This window comes from Bactrocera dorsalis, chromosome 3 (genome assembly GCF_023373825.1).
Source record: "Bactrocera dorsalis isolate Fly_Bdor chromosome 3, ASM2337382v1, whole genome shotgun sequence".
Lineage (NCBI taxonomy): Eukaryota > Metazoa > Arthropoda > Insecta > Diptera > Tephritidae > Bactrocera > Bactrocera dorsalis.
This window is the reverse complement of record NC_064305.1, coordinates 66,278,025-66,294,739: the sequence shown is the minus strand read 5'-3', so window position 1 is coordinate 66,294,739 and position 16,715 is coordinate 66,278,025. Positions and strand designations below refer to the sequence as shown.

The 16,715-nt window shown below is 35.0% G+C and overlaps 2 protein-coding genes across 2 annotated transcripts in view; one reads left to right on the top strand and one right to left on the bottom strand.

The window, feature by feature from the left end:
• The window catches only part of LOC115066120 (uncharacterized), a 184,096-nt gene that overhangs the window by 114,909 nt on the left and 52,472 nt on the right, over positions 1-16,715 (top strand). The window lies entirely within an intron of this gene.
• On the bottom strand, positions 5,935-7,921 carry LOC125777338 (uncharacterized). The gene has a single exon (XM_049451979.1). The coding sequence runs from the start codon at positions 7,909-7,911 to the stop codon at positions 5,995-5,997; it is 1,917 nt and encodes a 638-aa protein (XP_049307936.1). The 5' UTR covers positions 7,912-7,921; the 3' UTR covers positions 5,935-5,994.

Below are 16,715 nucleotides of genomic sequence, written 5' to 3'. Positions count from 1 at the left end.
ACAGGCAACAAAAATCATTGCGGTTGATTTGTAAAACTAGAAGAGCGACAGAGATAGATTTACACTTCGAATGCAAGCAAGATTTAGCAGAAGTAAAAAGGATTTCAAGGTGCGATGAAATTCTACCTGCCCGACCTCACGCTCTAGTATAAATACCGTAAATTTTTACACTCGTCTTCATAACACTATCAGTTTCCGTCACTAAAACATCAACGCTTTGAAAGAATTACAATTATGGACTTCTCCACGAACAGCAGCATGAATATTCAATCGACTGTACCAACACTAAGTGAATTATGGAGTCGGCAACAAACACGGAACTATTTTCTATCAACAGCAGATCTTCATTTAAAACGTCAAAGAGAAATCGAATATATATTCGACGGTGAAGTTAAAAAATTTAAACTGGAAGAAACTTTAATACCAATGCCGAAAGAGGCCGCGCAATATGAGGTAGCAATGCCGATGATACAGATACCACACGATTATTCTAGAATATCAGCTATTAAAGATGAGCAATTTCGACGTAGAAGCATCTAGTTTCGTCATCATGCTCTTCTTCAATTGAAGAAGACCCAATCGACGAAATAGATTCATCGTATATCTCAAATACTCGTACAGGGCATTCGGATTCCGATATGCCATCTTCTTTAGCTTCTTGAAGAAGAGCCAGTTGCCGATTTGGACCCATCTAATATCTCAAACACAGAGTACTCAGTCGAAGGAACATCATCTTCCTCACTGATACAGTCGGTGTATATGAAATGCGCCGATACTGCAAAAGCTATCCGAAGGAAGAGCTTACGCAAAACTAATTAAGGATTATGTAATTGAAATTAAATGTGTAAGATATGATAAGTACATGAGCTTAATTTTTGTAGTAATAATAAAATATTAAATTGTCGAAAAAGTCTTTTCGTATTTTTAATCAAACTTCAATTTTTTTTTTATTTATAATAAACTTTGATTAATCAAATATGTACCATTTTGGTCGACTACTTTTTGCCATTTTTCCGCTAGAGATTTCATCAGAGTAAAACTTTTCTGGTTTCTTCCCAAAACACCGCCACAAGTGATTTTCACAGGCTTCTCTAGAAGCCAACTTTACTTCATTAAGGGTGTTCTTCATTGATCAAAACAAATGATGGTCCGACGGTGCAAGGTCAGGGCTACATGGTGGATGCATCGAAACTTTCCAGCCAAGCTGTCCCAGTTTTTGCCGAGTTCTCAAAGATGTGTGTGGTCTAACGTTGTTCTGATGGAAGACGAAGCCTTTTATGTTGATCAGTTGTAGCAGTTTTTTTCGATTGCTTGCTTCATTCTCATCAGTTGTTGACAGACAAATGTAGAATAAATCGTTTGATCAGGCTGGAGCAGCTCACAGTGGATGATTCCTTTCCAAAACCAAGTACTCAGTATAACCTTTCGAGGCGTTAATCCTGGTTTTGCGACCATTCGTTGAGCTTCGCCACTTTTGAACCATGATCTTTTTCGCACAATATTGTTGTATTTGATGTGGAACCAAACATCGAGCTTCTTTTTGTAGCCAGCCTTTCTTAAATGGTTCAAAACCGTTTGATGATGAATGTTAAGTTCCTTAGCGATATCACGGCTGCTTATGTGATAGTCTTGGTCAATCTTTTCCTTAATTTCATCGACTTTTTCAACGATTGGTCGACCAGAGCAAGGTACATCTTTCCCATCGAAATTTCCAGAATTGAACGAATCATTGTTGTGCTACATGAGCATCGTCTCCATAAACTTTGCAAATTTCATTGGTGGCTTAAAGAGAATTTCTTCATTATTTTCAGTAATTTTTGAACAGCTGTAACTTTTTTCAACTTCCTCGAATTTATTTTTTTTATAATTTTGGTTAAATGAAGCCTAAAATTTCACCTATCCAACACTATATGGTGTGACGCAATGTGATTGGTGCTACTGGAGACATACTATATGTCTGCAACAACATCTATTGACAAAATACGAAAAGACTTTTTCGACTAGCTAATATTAAGGAAATATTTTTTTCTTATGAATTTTATAACTCAATGAAAGAAAATCATTTCAAAGTTTATAGCTTTATAAGAAATGTACTGCGCTAAGAGGAAGCTATTTTTTTTAATTATTTTTCAGAGTATCAAGCAAAACAAAAATATTAATTTTTTTTGACCCACCCTAATATATATATATAATATTATTATTTAGTTTTTATATACCAAATACACAAATATATTTAATACTGAAGGATCTGGCAACACTAATTTTGGTTTATTTGTAATTAGAATTTAATCGCATTACTAAAATGTTGCTCATACGCAATGTGATACCTGTATCAATATCAATAATAATTCATTTCTGGTTTCTCATGCGCCCTGTCCAACCACCTGACCACGTAAATGCTATTATATAATTAAATAATAAACTTACACAACAAAGAAATGTGGCTGAAGGAAATTGATTTATAGACTATTCGAATATTAAGCACGTGCACGGACAAAAGTAAATCTCTGAATGCTAATCCAAATCGAATTCCTGTATTATGAATTTCAAGCATTTTCCGAATGCTCCACAAAGCACTATGCCGCCTAAGCAATTTCAAAGCGTATTCTGGCGTATTTATATTTACACACACACATTTATTTTTAATATTTGTTTTTGTATATGTTTTGCTGTATTTTGTTTGCACGTGACTGTCAACAGCACTCGCATAAAGCAAATGAACCGCATGCAAGTGTGTGGGCGGCTTAGAGGCATTACTCTAACCGTCTGACAACAACATCATTATCGTTGTATTTTGCGTTTAGGAAAATTCATCGATCGCCGCTTTTTAATGCGCAAATAAACAAGCGAATTCTATGCGAGTGCTTATTACAAAAACAACGACATTTACTACATAAATATTTGTACGTGCTTGCTGCTGTTTATATTGTTGAACTGCGTGCTTTTCAGCCATTAAGTGTGTCGGACTGCGGTTGGAAAATTTATATGTGTGTATGTGTTGGTGTATTTGTCGGCTGCAAAATAAGAATTTATGCGGTTTGCTGGCAGCGATTATCCGATTAAGTATTTATGTGTGTAATTGAATGGCTAACAAACGATGGAGGCGAACACTTTGCTTTTTTCTTTTATTAAAGCGCATTTTTTGGAAGAATTATGGAGAGTTTATGCTTCTTTTTGTAAATATAAATACTCAATTGTGGTTTTGTCTTCTTATGTCTGCCTCGCTTCACTGTGTACTCGAGAAAGAACCGCTGTTGCCTTCAATATTCTATGAGCCTTCAGTGTAATTGTTTTCCCCACAACTCATACACCAATAAATAACTGTTATTGCACACATACACAGACACATACACACATAGGAATTAATAGAAATAACGCCATCTATTTTAAAGTCTCCCGCTTGACCTTCCTGTTACGTGCCGCTGTGGTTTTATTATGCAAATGAGCAATTTGTTTACTTAATGCTTCGGCATGTCAACAAATCTGCTTTGCTGTGCGCGAAGTTGCTGTAATTTAGAGGCTAAAATGTTGTACATTTAACCATGTAGCTGCAGTAACAATAAATTTCACTTCTGTGTGTTGTAGGAAGCGCTTGGATTTGCATGAACGGAAGTGGGGGAATGTTGTAATAATGTATGCTCTGGTTAAATTTGTAATATTTGCAGCTTGATTTCGTGTTCGACATTAAAATTACAAGCAATACTGCTAAGCTCGGTTACATACTCTCATTAGATATTCATTTGGGTTTAGCTTCCAAAGATTCTCAATAGAATTGAGATCCGACGGTTGAGTTGGTCACTTTAGGACATTAATATTTTGAGCTTGGATTTAATTTGGAACTAGTTTCGACTAATTGTCCTGTTGAAACGATCACAAAAGTGGCATATACCACTCGGCATAGGGAAGCATCACGTTTTCAAGCACATCCTTGTTAATGAATCGATTCATAATGCTATTGATTCGATGAATAGGTTCAAATTGCGTAGAGAACGCAAAATCGTCCAAAAATAAATGCTGCGATTAGTCCAATAGGTCTTGTCGCTGTGCATATTGGGTACTTGTAATTTCCTTCATATAAAATGTAAACTATTCAAAAAAATTATAAGCGTTTCCATTGCTTCACTAAATAAACAATATGCCTTTATATTTAAGTACTTTTTTATATCCGAAATTGTAATTTGGAGTATACGATATGTTTTTAGCGTGCATAGCCATCAGTCCAATATGTTTTGTCCGACACTGTACTATATCATAATGGCTATAAGACATGAGTGACTTCAATAATTTGTATACTTATTTCCGCATCTCTTCTTTTTTCATTTTTTAGATTTTTGTTCCGCTACTTTTATTTTGCTTGTTCTCAAATCTTCATTTTACTTGTTCTCAAATTAAAAAAAAATAATAATTAAAATAATTTTTCTATCATTCTCTTTGTCTCGCTCTGCATTTTTCGTTTTGCTATGTATCATCCATAACTTAAACAGGAAAAAGTGTTAGAGAAGAATAAATGATTTTTTTCTCTGATTGAAATATACTAAATCAAACTGAAAACATATTTATTCATTCCCAGAATCGCATTCAAATCAATAAACCATTACTATATGCTGTGCTAAATTATGATTATTATCCCATAACTTACAAAACTTATTGGAATACATCAACTCAAAATCTACCACATGTATAAAGCCATGCAGAAGAGGAAAAGCGGGCATACATAAGCAGGAAGCTGAGTTAAGCAGATGAGCTATGCAAATGAAAAATCGCAAAGGTTATAAGTGGCGTATACGCAATCGGCTGTGGGCGCAGTATGTGTATGTGAAAGACTCGCAACATTGTTGGCTAAAATGAAATTGATAGTTGCCAGTCGCAAGTGTCAAAGGTGAAGGATGCATGGCTGTTACACTACTTTGTGGCTACATTAAGGCTCCGCACGCTGTGGCATGCCACAGGCTTTGTAAGTCATGCATTGTTTGCGCAAAGAGCTGGATGGGTTCGCGGCGCTCGTGTGTGGCAGTGCGGGCCTTAAGGATGAATATATTATAATACTGATTGGTGGAATTGCGGGTGTGCGCCCCTGTATTTTGGTGAATTGGAATTACTAATGCTACGATCTTGGGGCTTAACCGTCAACAACAAGAGTGCGAGTGAATTTTCGGGTTAAATATTTTGGCATACAAAATTCCTACAAATTGGTTAGATCCATTAGTCAAAGGAAGTGTGCGAAATTGAGATTATTACAGTAGTATATTTTAAAGGTTGGTACGCAGCTCTCAAGTAATTGCTCAAGAACAAAAATACATTATTTCTGAAGTAATTTTGACAGCTGGTTACGCATTGTGAATGATCCACATTAGAAGAGCAAGAGAGAATAAACAAAGTAAACAAACTTTGTGCGTATGTATGTATGTATGTATGTGTATGGTAATATTTACAAATATTTTCATTGAGATTTAAGGAATGTTGTTGATGATTGGTTGGTTTTATACAACATTTCAAAACGGAACATACTTTATAATAATGATTTCAACTAATTTAGGATGAATTTGACGATTACTTCGAATTTCCTGCAAGAAACAATTGTTGATTTGATGTTTCTTCGCAAAACCAGGTTTGCCATATTCACATTTTATTGAAAAAAAGTATTAAAAATTAGTACTAGCTTTCTTAAGAGCTGCGTACTAGCACAAGTAACTCTATCGCAGGAACGTTTCTGGACCGTTTCTTAAGCGTTTTTTTATATGAAGTTTTTACGTTTCTTGAGAGCTGCGTACTAAGCTTAAGGTAGAAGAATTTGATGAAATTTAATGTTGTCTCAATTGGAAAGAATCTATGACTGTAGTTCTTCAATCAATATAATCAGAACTCTTCCAAAAAATATTTTTTGCCATACGCCATTAATAAATCCGTCTTTTTGAGAATACACATAAAATTTATTTTTCAAAGTTTTTATTTGTTTAAGCAGTCAAAAATACAATAAAGAATATACATGTATATTCAAGGTAATGTGTTACTCAATTTTGCCTTGGCTAAGCTCCTCCTCCTAATGGCTTTGGCGGTGTCGGCACACTTCATAGTGATTGCCTTCCGTATTTTGTTTTCGCGAAAATTTTTTTCATATTTAAGAAAATGTATAATATCAGACACTTTCAATGGGTCTAATTGCGGCTTCAGTGGAAGGTCACGGTTCAGAAAAGCGGGCGAGGGTTTACCACTGAGTGTATGCGTGGCTATAGTTGCACGGTCGAAGATCAAGCTCATAAGTTGCCGCGTGGCAATTGACACTTCAGTCCCATTTATGTTGGCCAAATCCACTTCGGATACGCGTGTGCCATGTGGTCCTATTTGGATACCAGACAACTCCTCTAATGCTGGACTTGCATCATGGTGATCTACATTAGAAACAATGGAAGATATGTTTTCCATTTCGGTCGGTTCCTCTTTAATGTTAACGCCCTCATTGACAGGTGAAGTATTGGCTGTAGGTGAAACCGATTGTGTTGATGAAGAGGAGGGTATCTGGATGAGCGAGTTGTCTGTAGTTATGGTATTTGGTGCGACTAAATTCTCATGAACTGCTGGCTCCTTTTTAAGAGCTGGAAATGGTATTACTCTATAAGAATTCTGTGTCTGTGTCTGTCCTCTTGGTATTTCTACCATAGGCCGCGTGCCATGTGGTCCTATTTGGATACCAGGCAACTCCTCTAATGCTGGACTTGCATCATGGTGATCTACATTAGAAACAATGGAAGATATGTTTTCCTGTTCGGTCGGTTCCACTTTAATGTTGACGCCCTCATTGACAGGTGAAGTATTGGCTGTAGCTGACACCGATGCATCACTTGCATCATGGTGATCTACATTAGAAACAATGGATGATATGTTTTCCATTTCGGTCGGTTCTTCTTTAATGTTGACGCCCTCATTGACAGGTGAAGTATTGGCTGTAGCTGAAACCGATTGTGTTGATGAAGAGGAGGGTATTTGGATGAGCGAGTTGTCTGTAGTTATGGTATTTGGTGCGACTAAATTCTCACGAACTGCTGGCTCCTTTTTAAGAGCTGGAAATGGTATTACTCTATAAGAATTCTGTGTCTGTGTCTGTCCTCTTGGTATTTCTACCATAGGCCGCGTGCCATGTGGTCCTATTTGGATACCAGGCAACTCCTCTAATGCTGGACTTGCATCATGGTGATCTACATTAGAAACAATGGAAGATATGTTTTCCTGTTCGGTCGGTTCCACTTTAATGTTGACGCCCTCATTGACAGGTGAAGTATTGGCTGTAGGTGAAACCGATTGTGTTGATGAAGAGGAGGGTATCTGGATGAGCGAGTTGTCTGTAGTTATGGTATTTGGTGCGACTAAATTCTCATGAACTGCTGGCTCCTTTTTAAGAGCTGGAAATGGTATTACTCTATAAGAATTCTGTGTCTGTGTCTGTCCTCTTGGTATTTCTACCATAGGCCGCGTGCCATGTGGTCCTATTTGGATACCAGGCAACTCCTCTAATGCTGGACTTGCATCATGGTGATCTACATTAGAAACAATGGATGATATGTTTTCCTGTTCGGTCGGTTCCTCTTTAATGTTGACGCCCTCATTGACAGGTGAAGTATTGGCTGTAGGTGAAACCGATTGTGTTGATGAAGAGGAGGGTATCTGGATGAGCGAGTTGTCTGTAGTTATGGTATTTGGTGCGACTAAATTCTCATGAACTGCTGGCTCCTTTTTAAGAGCTGGAAATCGTATTACTCTATAAGAGTTCTTAGCTCTTAAGGGACATCTTCGATAAGGTACCATTGATCTACGGTTTGTGGAAACGGGAACTTTGATCGTACGTAGTAGTAGTCGAACATGTCTATCAAGTGCGGCAATATTAGGTGGTGTCTGTCCTCTTGGTATTTCTACCATAGGCGGCGGAGTAGAAATATCTTGTTCTGGCATTTTGGGTTTGTCCAGTTTTAATTTTTTCACTTCATTATTAAACTTTATATCAAATTCTCGTCGGCGTTTTAATTGAAAATCAGCTGCCGATTCTCGCTCGGTCGTTGCTTGTTGGCCATTTCTAAATTCGGGCATTTCATGTCCAACACTTTCTGTTGAGTTTGTCGTATTTTGACTTAAATCAAGGGGGTTTTCTGTCATTTCGTTCATGTTTCCTAAATTTATACTATTCGTGGATAAGTCCATAATTTTAAGGTGTTCTGAGAGTAGATGTTTCAGAGTTAGTAACTTGTACTGTTATGATGATGGCAAGAAAATTTCGCCATATTTATACTAGTCCTCGTTAGGCAAAGCATATGAGTTTGGCAGGTAGATTGTTATTATTTATTCTTGTCCGTGGATCGTCTATTGAAAAATATAAAAATATGTTTGTTTAAGCTTAGGGATTTAAGGCGGTACCTACATTGTGAGTTATTGCATAGTTCTATGGCAGGTAGTTTGTTAGATTGTTTGGTTACGCCCCTAAGCATTAAGCGCTGGCCTCACGTTTATTATCATCCCTTAAATTTATTAATGAGGTTTGTTCAACTTACTTAGTGCTTCCTTTCTTCAAAACCAGTTTCCATTCTTAAAACAAAGCAATTTATCAGCGTCTTTTACAAGTTGTATAAAATGGCAAACAAATAGAAAATTAACATGACGGTGGACGCAACCGTCTGAAGCCGAACTTATGTTGTTGTTTTCTGGGAATAATGAGCGGTAGAAACGTTCATTACACAACGGTCGGTCTAAGTAACTCACGGCACGTTAGGAAAAATATTTTCTAGAAGCCTTGCTTCACATTCGGAATTTCCGAAGAATATCTAAGACCATTTCTATGGATCTTTTTTTTTTTTATTATGACGGTGAACGAGTTTTAATTCTTTGGCCCAAAAAATAATCGCAGGTAGAGTTCTGGTACAAATAATTAGAACATTTTTCAAGTAAGGTGCTCTCCTTGTTTAACAAATTTATATATATGTATGTATGCACCATAGAATGCGAGGAAAACAAAGAGATGCGGTCGATGCATAGCGATGAATTATTCAAATTTCAAAATATGAGTGCTAGGGTATTCGAAATTAATAAGAGTTTGCCAAATAAATAATATTTAACAAACATAAATGAAGGATCAATGTTATTTTTGTCGGCAACCACTACAGCTTTTTCAGCATTCAAAGTAAGATTGGTTAACTGAAGAAGCTGTTTAAAGAAAAAAGAAATTTAAGGGAGTCAATACCAAAATGAGACAATAAGTAATAGAGATGATAGTGTCAAAAATATTTCAAATATGAAGTAGTGGATGCCCAAAAGAGCTTGTTACCCACGAAAAAATCAAAAAGGCCTTTGGATTAATTTTGGATTATCGTAAAGTGAAAATATTCGAGATAACTGAGTGTCTGAAGATATAAAAGGAACTTTTTTAATTTAGTGTTAATGAATATTTGGATATGAGAAGCCTCTGTGCAAAGTGGGTGCCGCGCGAGCTCACTGTTGACCAATCATGACGAGTATTTAAGTGTAATAAACCCGAGTTTAAGTGTTGATATGTGACAATGAATGCAACATGGCTTCATCATTTTGCCAAAAAAAAATATGTTCAGCTTTGGTAGATCGTGGACTTGTTAGTTGATTATATATATATGTATTTGTGTGTGTATATTCCAGGGCACATTCGAGAAGCTGGCACTGGAGTTGGGCTGAATCGAAAAATTGCCATGTCTACATAGCACCGTCAAGCGTTGCAAATTTATGTACAAAATTTAATTTGGCATAGGGGATCGCAGTAGAGAGTGGCATCTGTGGGCTGAAAATTTTCATAGAGTGGCATAGGCATAGTCTCGCCTTTGACAAGTTTAATGTACATATCTCACAAACCACTAGAGCTTTATTTATTAAAATTGCTCAAAGCGAACCCTTTTGCCATCTTTAGATAGAGTGTGAAGACAGAAATTCCCCACATAACTTATACTGTTACAGTACCTTAATGTCGTGTTCTAAAGAGCACTCGTAATATGAGGTGTTAGGTGTACTCAGAATTCACAAACAAATATCATTTTCAAGTATAATTAGAAATCTTAGAAATATTCTCTTAAAATTTTTTGTTTATTCGAGTTATTCGATAATAAGCAAAGGTCTCTAGGGCGCTCTGGAACGTTCGAGAGCAGCTAGTTATCGGTAGCTCTAATTTCAAATGTCTTTTTCTCAAAGCTATGGTTTTTTTTTTGAACTGGTGACTATTCCAACTACCAAACTGCTCGATAGATTTCAATGAAATTTTCTTAGCTTTTCGAAAATATAAAGAATAGTGTCTGGCGCCGTGTTTTATTTAATTTTGATTTTTGTAAAAAAGTAATTGGCGGCTTGTCCCGATAATTTAAAAAAAAATACCTAAAGCCGCCATTTTGTTTATTTAAAAAACTTCGATCAGGCTTTATATTGTCTATAAATAATTTTTGTTGTCCTATTATTTAGTATTGGGTTAATCGCCATTTATTAATTATTTGAAATTTAATATTTTTTTTATCTTGCTTCAACATATAATAATAATAATGAATGGAAATACCCACTTATCTCACAACTGGCACAAGAATAGTTTTATATATTACTTTAGTCTTTTCTTGCTATATAAATCTCGTAGCTTATCCTTTCCCTAATTAAATTAGTAGCATATGTATGCATATGTATCAATTGCTCTTGGATGCTGCGGCAATAATGAAAATAACGAGCGGAATAATAAGGGAAATTGTTTTTGACTGACTTCTGTCGTGGGTTCACTATTTTCGTCATTTAATTTTATTTCTTTTATTTATTTGTACGAAAAAAACTTTGCTTACATAACAACTGTATTATACAGGTGCTTCTTTAAACGAACACATTAATAATTTTCTCATTGGATGCGGCTGTAAAGAGAGACCAACACAAATAAAAATTACAAAGTTAATGAGCGCTATTAAAACTACTTTATGTGTTGAAGCATATTGCCACGAAATACATGGGAACAATTTCTTAATGTACAGTACATACTATTTATACCGGGTTTTCCAAAAGAAATGTTACAATTTCTTTGATCTGTTTTCAAAGACTTTCTCAAGAATTGGGACATTTTCAAACTACAACCTGACGGATTTTGAGTAAGGATTTGGACTTGCATTCGTATAAAATTGTTCTTTCCACCGTAAGTTTCTTGAACTTTTTCGGCTTGGAACAACTTTAAAATTATAACGATGTTTTAAAGAAAATTAGCCTGATATTTGAGCCTCACTTTCATCTGAGTGTTGCGGTAAATAAACAAACTGTCGATTCTGGTGCGAAGAAAATCCAAAAATTAACCACGAACAACCATTGCATTCACCTAAATTGACAGTTTGGTATAGTTTTTGGTCTGATGGGATCATGGGTCCGTACGGGCTTCTTCCGAAATGAAGCTGGTGACACCGTTACTGTCGATGGAGAGCGGTATAAATCAATGATAATCAACTTTTTATGCCCGCAATTGGAAGTAATTGATTTTGACAACATCTGCTTGCTACAAGTCGGAGTTACGTGCCACACAGCATGTACAACAACCATATTATTGCGAGAAAGGTTTGGAAATTCGATTATTTCAAGAAACTGTGATATTGATTTGCCGCCAAGAAGTTTTGATTTAATACTAGACTACTTCTTGTTGGGTTATTTGAATTCATTGGACTTTGGCAATGAACCAGACTCTCTTCAATCTGAAGAAGTCAATATTGAATGTGCTATTCATGGCATCTGACTTACTTTAGTGGAAAAAGTAGTTGAAAGTTGGTTTCCCCGAATTCATTTCTGCAAAATAAGTCGTGAAGGTCATACGAATAATGTTATATTCAGAACTTTTTTGGATTGATTGTAATCAAATTCAAATTCAAATTCATTTATTGAGACCAAAAGGAAACAAAAATACAAATTATTTACAAAAGTAGAAAGTTATGACTTAAGACTATACATATTTTATCTTAAGCAAAAGTTTCCGAAAACAGATCTTAATCTAATGAAAAAAAAATTACAATAAATGCTTGCTCCCGACATTTTGAAATGTATTCTGAGGGCCACGACTCAGTCTTAAAACTAACTTAAAACTTAAAAGTAATTTAAAAAGAAATCTTACAAGCTATAATAGCAAATAAAGCTTATGTTTAAACTAGCCCCTGTGCGAACTAGGTGTTGATTTTACGTAAAAGTTTGAGCAGAAGGCTTCTAGACGATTAACATTATTTATTATATTTTCTTTACTAATACCAAGTGGAGACAAATACTTGGTGCTGACCCAAGTATGACTCGACTGCGACAAGATATCATCAGAAATCAATGGATTGTCACAATTCCGAACAGGGTCGAAAAACCTTAATATTGCTCTTATTGCATATTTATTAAAAGGGAGTACTTTAGTTTATATATATATATATAGTTATTTGAGTATCTCTTTTTAAAGTGAATGAAATTTTTGTTTAAACAAAATATTATAATTTTACCGTCAAATATTTAAATTTTTTTCATCAAAGAAGGCGAAAAATGAAACCAAGTCGGCAAAGCGTACATTAAGACTGAACGGAGAGCCACTTTATAAATCAAAATTTTGGTTCTTGTGCTTAAACTTGTATTTTTCATTATCATTGATAAGGCATGAAAACGGTTATTACATTTTTTCACCATGTCGTTAGCATGAAAATTGAATTTAAATAAGTTGGTGAAGGTTACTCCAAGATATTTCATTTCGTTTTGAAAACGAATATTATGACCTTTAAGATTTAGAATCAGACCTCTACTCTCCTTTACAACCCCTCTAGGTCTTTTACCTGAAGCATTTCTGATGCAGATAGGTACAGTCTTGACCTCATTTATCTTAATCCCCCAATATTTGTAGAAATTATTAATTTTTTCTAGATAATTCTCTACCATTCGCAATGCCAAGGTAGGGAATTTGTTATGAGCATAAGCTAAAGAATCATCAGCATACAGAATACTTAATGAATTATTGTGACTATATGGAAAATCAAACATAAAAATATAGTACAGCGAGGAGCTAGAATAAAGCCTTGTGGAACTCCACAATTGCAAACTCCAAGATCCGAGGAACAATCATTAATAATGACAAAATATTTCCTATCTGACAAAAAACTTGAAATAATCTTAATAATACCATGATCAAAACCAATCTGAGCAAGCTTAAAAATAAGCCCTCTATGATAAACACGATCGAATGCTTTTTCGATATCTAATGATACTGCTACAGTACAAAGTTTATTTCTTAAATTTACCAATGCGTCATTGGAGAACTTAAAAACTGCATGTTGCGTGGAATGTGCTTTTTGGAAACCAAACTGATAAGACGGAATAAACTTTTCCGAGTGCAAATCATGAACTTTGGAATTAACTATTTTTTCAAGTAGCTTACCAATGTTCGATAGTAAGGAAATAGGTCTAAATTCTTTTGCCTCAACAGAATTACGGTTTTTTTTAAAAGTATTATCTTGGCAACTTTCCATTTTAACGGAAAATATCCATTATTTAAGCTATTATTGAGTATAATAAGTAGAAATTTGATAGCATTTTCTGGCAGTTTTTTAATTAAAGAATTCGAAATGCCATCTGGTCCTGCAGATGACTTTGAATTCAGTAAAATAATTGTGTCTTTTAAAATATATTTTTTTATCAAAAGCTTATTAGTATTTGTTGGAGGATCAAGCGATGTAAGAAAATGGAGAAAATCAACAATATTACCACCAAGAATATGATCATGCGCATCCAGGGTTCTTTCCACACGACTGACTGAAGCACAATTAGGAGTTATCTTCGAATAAATACTTTCGTAATAAGATTTGATAACTAGAACCTTTGCCTTATCCTCATAAATCTCCACATTATTAAACGACTTATCACAAAAAACATTCGGTTTCATCTTAGCCGCTCTATAAATTTTCCTAAAAGCATGAAGTCCTGGTTTAATTGTTTCAAGGAATTTATTGAACCTCTCTGCTCGCGCCTTACCAATCCAATCCTGCAGAAGCACTTTAATATAATATATTTGAGATGAAATTAATTTGTATTCCAGAGAAGTTCTATATCCGGATGTATGATACATTTTTTTTAATTTGTTTTTGCCACATATGGTTTATTAATCTTGACAATGCCTAAATGTTCAACAAACTTTTCCATGTAGTTATCTATTTCAATATTAGTAAAATTAATATCTGCTGGAGGAAGTCTTTCAGCCAAATCCTGATCGAAATCATTTGCAAAAGATGTCCAATCTGTTTTAACAATAAACTTCGCACAATTAAATAAAAGATTAACATTTGGAATTTCTATATAAAGAATAACGGGAAGGTGGTCAGAAAAGGGCGAACCTAGGAAAACTTTAAAGTTTTTAATATTGAAATCTATTATATGTGAAGACAAAAGAAAATGGTCCAGATACGATTGACCTCCAGGGTAAGAAGGTTTTCTACCGCAAAATCTAACTAGATTTTGATCTGAGCTTTGTAACCAATCAGATAAGCTTGTCCCGTTAGAATTCGTTTGCAAGTCAATATGGATTGATTGTACTTAAAATTAAATAAGAAAAACATTTGAATGTCCTTAACAATAATATAATATCATAAATCATATCAATCTTATTGCAAAAGCCTTCCTAAAATGTATATATTCCTATAAAACATTCAACCACCTTCGTTAAAATAAACAATCGCCTGGAGGCAATCTTAACTGACCTCTATCAAAATATTTACGCCTACACTCACATTTATCATCCAATAATTACTTACAAAAGAGGCAGTAAGTAATAGATCAATAGCTTCGAAATTGAATTCCTAGCATAATAAGCTTGTTTCCTTAGCAATTGTCATTGACGTCACCATTCCAAAATTTCCAAAGGCCACAAAGTAAACTGATAACGACAAAATTGGTATATTTATATCCCACATTTATTGTTGTTCTTTTGTTTACTGTAAGAACATAATTGCTTGATTAAATTGCGAAATCAGCTTGGCTTTGGTAATACTAAGAGCATGTAACGAAAATTGCAGATTCTCTCGATTTTCTGTTGTCACTTTTAAACGTTGAACAAAGTGTATTGATGCAGACCGGGCTGCCAGAAGTTGAGTTGATCGTGTCCAACTGTCTGTTAATATATTGAGATATAGTTCTGAAATTTTATGCATAATCTTTTCTATACAAGAAGCTCCACATTTGGTGTGACTGTCGAATCACTATTGCTTATTATTATCAGGACAATATTCTTCTGGCATATAGTAATATATTTCACAGGTTTGGCGATATTTTTCATATATAAGCCAGGCACAGAGAATCTGATATTCCATTGACTTTATTTTTAACCCAATTTACAAACCAGCAGTAACTCTTACAGCGTTAGTTTTCGACATAAACTGTGTATGTGACCCAGATCAGTTACGAGACCAGTTACTATCCAATTTCATTAGTTTCCATTGTAGCAAGAAGTGATCGGGAATGCTGAACACAGTTTCTTCATATCTTGCCAATTACTTCAATGTTGCGGGCGAGGCCACTGACAATTTTTGACAAACAGACTAACTGATACAAACTGACCTCCGACAGTTAATCAAGATTCTCATAAGACAATTTTGCCATATAAAACATTATTCTAACCGAATAAGTTTTGGTGTCATATACACAGCTTATTAGAAAGGTAATACGTTCTTCATATATTTCGTGGAAATTTGTAGATCTCATTATTTAAAAAAAGCTATATATTAATCACATATATTTTTGAAATTTCAATATTTTATTAATCAGCAAAAAATTTACTCTTATAGTCATATATCTACCCTTACATATATCGTAACATGCATATAATATAATAAATATTTCTTAAGGATATTACAAAAATTAATCTAAATTAAGCTTGGACAAACTTTTCTTTTTAAAAGTTCTGTCGATTTCTGCACACTTCACAGCGATTGTATGCCGGATGTCTGGCTCCGTACAGTTGAAAACTCGTTTCACATAATATGTTATGTCTGCCACTTTAAATTGGTCAAGTTGGGGCTTAATTGGGCGTTTAGAATTCGGGAATCTATTCGAGGGCTTGCCACTGAGTGTATGTGTCGCTAAAGTTTGTCGGTCAAAGATTAAAGTCAATAGTGTCCGTGTGGCAATTGAAACTTCCATACCGTTTATTTTGGCCAAATCCGCTTTGGAAACACGTGTGCCATGTGGGCCTATTTCAACATCAGGCGACTCCTCATTTGCTGGACTTACGCTCTGGTGATCCATATTAGAAACATTGGGAGATATGTTTTCTTGATCTGTAGGTTCCTGTTTAATGATGATGCCCTCACTGACTTGAGTTCTGACAGGCCCTGATTGCATTGACGAAGACGATGGTGTCTCGGCGAGCGAGTTCCCTGTAGTTAAGGATTTCGTTAGGTTTGTTGGCTCCGCTTTAATACTTGTGTTTGGTATTATTCTGTAATGGTCTTCAACATTGTCGTTACTCATTGGATGCGATAACACCGATGGAAAATCAGTTGGCGCCGGCTCTCCCATCATACGTATTGTTTGCATAATTGTTTGAAGCATGTTAATGTAAAGTAAAGTCTGTACCGTTGCTGTGTCTACTTCATTTTGCGGTGTCTCCTCCTGCACTGGGAGGACGATTTCGTCCAATTTTAATTTTTTCTCTTCATTACTGAATTTATCTTCAAATTCACGTCGGCGCTTTACGT